Source organism: Gavialis gangeticus, unplaced genomic scaffold, assembly GCF_001723915.1.
Source record: "Gavialis gangeticus isolate Ggan-Ray unplaced genomic scaffold, GavGan_comp1, whole genome shotgun sequence".
Classification (NCBI taxonomy): domain Eukaryota; kingdom Metazoa; phylum Chordata; order Crocodylia; family Gavialidae; genus Gavialis; species Gavialis gangeticus.
The window spans coordinates 7176688-7182324 of NW_017729025.1; the positions used below are offsets into that span (position 1 = coordinate 7176688).

General features: G+C 45.6%; 1 protein-coding gene across 1 annotated transcript in view; it reads right to left on the reverse strand.

Annotated features, from left to right (window-relative positions):
- Nucleotides 1-245: 245 nt before the first annotated feature.
- FRMD6 (FERM domain containing 6) overlaps nt 246-5637 on the reverse strand; it is a 47133-nt gene continuing 41741 nt past the window's right edge. Inside the window, exons 13-14 of the mRNA XM_019518352.1 lie at nt 5091-5182; nt 246-4000 (exon numbers count right to left, since the gene is read on the reverse strand). Of these exons, the coding sequence (XP_019373897.1) occupies nt 3716-4000; nt 5091-5182 (377 nt within the window). The 3' untranslated portion in view covers nt 246-3715. The remainder of the gene's footprint in view (nt 4001-5090; nt 5183-5637) is intronic.

Below are 5637 nucleotides of genomic sequence, written 5' to 3' on the forward strand. Positions count from 1 at the left end.
CAGTTTGACCCAAATCAGTTAAGTCTGATACGACACCAGGTTTATCTCAAACTGGTTATCTCTGTTGCAACCAGGTTTATCTCAAACTGGTTTCAGCCATTTTCAAACTGGTTTCTGTGCAATGAACATCTGTTCTGTTACAGGTTTAAACCAGTTTCTGATCACTTAAACCAGTTTGTGTGTAATGTCTGTCCCTAGCCAAAGGGTTTGGGTTTTTTTTTTTAATTGCCAAGACTCACAGCAACGCAAACAACTGTAACTTTATTGTCATTTCTACCTCTGCCGTGAACGGCAAGCAACAAACTTCATCATTACAAAATAATTCTGCTTTGTCTTTTCTTGTTTCATGTCTTTTTTTTTTTTTACACTTTCTCTCATACCATCCTGATAGGAAGATCCTTTCACAGAAAGGATTATTCAGTTTGTGCAGGCTTATAGCTGATTATTGCAAACATATCAACATAAAGAAGTCACCAGACAGAAAAACACCGAACCCAAACGCTGGCCAGCTCAGGATTTCCAAACAGATGTGGAAAAAATAAGAGCTTTACATCTTACAGCTTTCTGGTACAACGTGGAGAAAGCAGGACGTTGCCTTTTCATCTGATGTCATGCCAGTTGCAGAGATTGGTACTTGCAGCAACGTGCGTCATCAAAAAGGGCAAGGATGTGTCCTGGTTTGGGTCATTTTATTAACGCCATCTCGTTACTTGTCAATCCAATTAGAACATGGCTTGGGCAAAATCACCGCCCTCTCCCTGAAATTATGAATCATTTCAGATGGGAGAAGAGGCCCTGGGCTGAACCACAGCCATTCTTTAGGTCTGTCTCCCATGGGCTGGGTGCACAATTAAAATCCCAAGGAGCCTGCTTCTCAACAACAGAAAGCATTAGTGACACGATACACCCCTTAATTACACCCTTCCCCTGGTATCTTAACACAATAAATAACAAGAACAGAACCGGAGTCTTTCAAATCATACAGGCACCGCACAACTTTTGCTTTGGCCATGGTTATAGCAACATCTAGCACATGCCATCCAAAGAGTGACTGGTTTGCTGAGCCCAAAACGCGAGCAGATGAGGGAAAGCTTTGAGGCTGCGTGCCCGCAGAGGGGAACACAGCGACCCCGGCAGCAGGAGGCCGTACAATCCTTTCAACCACAGGGAAGCTGGCGCCTCGACTCCCCTGGCAAGAAAAAATTGAAACAACCAACCTGACCCTGCAAATTCAGAACCGTTTCGCCTTCCCTGTCCATCGCTGCCCAGTTCGTCCCAACAACCGCAATGAGTGCATGACATATATTACAGATGTGCGGATGCACGCTGCATCTCTCTATATATTATACATATAAATACCGTGTATCTATCTATCATACACCTCCGTGTATATATTTCTGGGCGTCTCTCGAGGTGCAATCCTAGAACTGGACAATGCCATCTGTTTTGTGGGAGGCACAGCAGGACCGCGGTGGTCCTCATTGCACTGGGGGAACTGCCCTGCTGAGAAGTTGGATTTTTAAGGCTCTATGCACAAGCACTGAAGGGAGCCCTGCTCGCTGCTGCGGTGCAGCTCTTTCCATTGCAAGCCGCTCAGGCTAGGCAAGATGCTTTCTGAGGAGGGTCGGGAGGGCAGCCGTACTCCACAGCTAATCAGGGCTTACCCTGCCAAATTTTAGCCAGAGGATAGCAGGGGAACATGCTGCACAGTGCAACGGGCTTTGGGCCGCCCTGGAGAAGTCACCATCTACCAGCAAGGGATAGTTTTCTGAATAGTGATTTAACATGCCTCCCTGCTCTAGCAAGCTGGTACCATGGCAGCATCTGGCTAACACAATACCCAGTGGTATCACAGACATAATGGGTAAGACTCACTATTATGTAGTGGATTCTTTATAGCGCTTTAGCAATGCAGGTCAGTGATGCAAAGCCACTGGGGCCTATAAAACTAGCCCTTTACCTCCGATATAAGCAGCTGCAAGGCTGCTGGAAATTTTGCAGGGTTCCCCCTTCGCTCTCTGTAATACTGCCTCCCACGCAGCAGTAACGCTGATTATGCCGCCCTGTAACTAAAATCTAAAGTCCCGTTCGTTACCGAAAACCCACCTGTGTTTCTTACAAAAATATCAGCACGCTTCTTTATAAAATAGCTTTGTTGGGTTTTTTTTAGAAAAAGTTTCCAGTTAAAAAAAGATGGTATATCAAAATATGGTAGACTATAGCTGTAAAATACTAACCTCCTCATTAAAAATAGTTGGTTCTTTTTTTTTTTTAAACAAACAAAAAAAGGCATTGTGCTGTGAACATTAGCAGCTGTAATGCTTTACGCCGTCGTTGCTGATGATAATAGATCACTGTACATGTTTATGTGCACTTTAGTTTCCTTCAGATGCTCCAGCTCAAAAGCTGTCCCTATGGCATTGCTCTGAGAACATCATTAGCATCCACGAACCAGAGCGATTCCAACTGTAAAATACTGAAAGATGCATGAAAAGCCTTGTTTAAAATAATGCTGAAGCGACACTAACCGCAAACAGTCATGCTTACGATGCAGTTGCTTACATATTATTCTCAACGGGAAAGCCTACTTTTTCACCTTCCAAAATTATAGCGTTTAGGGAATCAAAAAAAAAAAATGATTGTCTATAAGTATCGTTAAAGCAAGAAGGTGTACTCGTTGCATAAAAGGTGTTTAAGAACAGAAACACAACCAAAATGGGTCTATAAGATCCAAACATATATAAACATACACTTTTATATATTTATATATACAGATATATATATGTATATTATATACAGATATATATATATGTATATTATATATGTATATTATATATATATATATATTTAAGGTACTTTGGTCAGTGAACATTATTGCTACATCATTAGAAATCCTCAGTTATTTTTCATTTTCCTTTGAAACACAAGCAGCTTAGGAAAGCTTTCAGAGTTCCCAGATAACATCCGTCTGATTTTTGTAAACTTTAGAAGACATTGCGCAAAGGCTCTGTTTGGACTAGATGCCACAGTAAGTCTCTGGAAGAACTGAGATCGCACAAGGTCAACTGCAACTCAACTTGTCATTTCCCAAGAAATCAGAAACGTGCATAGAGTTTCCTGTCTAGTTATTGCTTAATTCTTGCCGTCTCGATACCGGCATTTAGGGTATTTGCAATTCTTTGGCTTGACAGAACACAACACAGAGTCTTTTTCTTTTCAGCTTCTAAACTCAAGGTTGCCGAAGCCATGAAGAGGCTGCAATGGCTTTTTGCAAACGTCAATGGCAGCTTTCGTGGAGGGAAAAAAACCCACCAAAAAAATTAAAGCATTCACGAGGCAGTAATAAAAAACGTAAAGGTTGTCTCGGACTTGATTCAACAACTGAACTACGTTGTGCTTCTCTGGCGTAAGACAATCAGTGTTTCGCACAAACTATTTCCAAAGAAAAAACAGGGAAGAGACACCGCTTAAACCCAGATGGGGCTCTGCCAGGACACCCTACCTCTGTCCCTACCCTACCGCTCTATGGGTCATACTCAAAGTGCAATGGTTTCCAAGGCCTTGATTTGCAAAGACAGAGGTGTTTAGGGGAGTGGGAAGGGAGCAGGAAAAGAAAACGAATATGGCACCAGATATATTTGAAGGAAATAGCCATAGATTTCCAGTCTTTCTGATCGCGCAGGCAGCCAGTCCTGCCCTGACAGAGCTATGGCGCTTAGACAACGAATTCGGGAACTTCGTCGTGGGAGAGATCCAGGGAGAAGTATTTGCTTGCTCTCTTGACCGGGAAGGTTTCTTGGATGTTGATGCACTGCTGAGCCAAGCAGCCGTTGCAGTAAAGACCCTCTTCCTCCAGTCCATGGCTGCACCCGAAGGTGTAGCTCTGAGCAGTGTCCTGGCACAGGTTCGCCAGCTGCAAGAAGTCTTTTTGGTACAGCCGAATGTCGTCCAGGCTCAGGCTGTGTCGGTCGGTGGAAGTCTTTGGCTTTCTACACACGGTCTGGAGAAAAGACAGGGGCACACAAGTGGTGGCAGGGGTTAGCTGTGAAGCCACATACAATAGAGACAGAGCATTTGCTATGAGCAGCATGGGGAAGCTTTTGCACATGACAGCCTACAAAGGATTTCTCCGGTTATCCGTATGTTCTGAGATAGGGTGAACCCAGCCTGAGACAGAGCGGGAGAGCAAGGGAAAAACGGCAACTCAGTGCCTAACACCTACTGAAAGTCAGTGGCTGTGGTCAAGACAATGGCCAAACTCCCTCTGACTTCAGTAGAGTTGCACACTCCCCTTTGTTCAGCCCCATGGTAGTGACAGGACCCACCTGCCAAGTTCAAATGCACCGGTAGGTTTGCATTTCACAGAACCGCTGGTTTGGGGGTGTTTGCACTTGGGACTTTGGCACTTGCACTTTGGCTTTGGCTCATCTCTAGCAATGGGATATCTGTGAGGATAACTACATTTGGCAAAATTGCTCGGCACAGCAAACAAGCCAGACTAGGCGTGGCGAGTTGGCGAGACAAAAGTCTTAACGCTGTCATGCTACTTGGTCCATCACGTTACTTGGGAAGTTACTGCAGGGGGAATCTTCCCTGTAGGGGAAAGCAGGGTTGGGGCGATGACAGGGGAGGGGGCACTTGGGGTAATGACCATAGCCCAGGCTGCTGCAGATCATTGGAGAAAAAAACCCGTTCACAGGCACAGTAACTACCAGTGTGGCTGCCCCTGGGAGGGATGCTTTGGACAAACATCTACAAATCAAGGCCTGGCGGGTTTTTTCCCTCCACCCAGTGCACTTCGCTCAGACCAGCCACGATAGGGGTAAGCTTTCCAACGTGACGGCTTTCTGACTGATGGGAAACAGAGCGCTGCCAGTGTTTCCCAGCTCCCCAGAAAAGCCAATACGTTTTTTTTGTTTGTTTTTTCACCCAAAAACTTAAATTTGCCAAAACTCAGAGCTGCGATACTGGAAGTCAGAGCAGAGCACTGGATGGGCCCTCCCTACCCCTGCCCATACCCCGAGTGCTGGATGCCTTGCCCTTGTCAAAGGGAGACCTATTAAGGGCTTCACCCTCCAAGCGCAAAATACCTGTGGTAGCGAGTCGGTGCTCTGGCCACGAAGTTTGACCACTGTTTCCGAAGAGCTGGACGTAGATGAGCTTACTTCCTTTACGATTAACCCTGAAGAAGGGAAAGAAAGGAGAAGATATAAAGTCTGCTGTCATGCAGAGTCTGCTCAGTTCTTTGGGAGATGCTATAGTGTTTTGTTGCCTGGTCAAAGGGAGCCCTGGTTAAAACTGCAAGGGCATCAGATGAAAATGCTCATCATGAAGTATCTTGTCTAGAGACTACAGGCCAAATGCACAGGACGAGTCAGGCTCAAATGAGTCTCACGGAGGAGTCTCTTCAGTGCATCTGTTGTGCCAACCTAGTCCCCGTCAGGCTTGCAGGTCTAATTAGATGTCCTCTGCCTGTGAGATCCTTTCCACCCTCACTGAGATCCCTCTCAAGGTACTTGCACCCACTTCATCCCTGTTCACATAAGACCAAGTTGGGGGAAGGCCATGAGAAGGAGTAAGTGATGGTTATACCCAATCCCTTCTTCCATCACCTCAGCAGGGAGGCTTCCCCAGTGG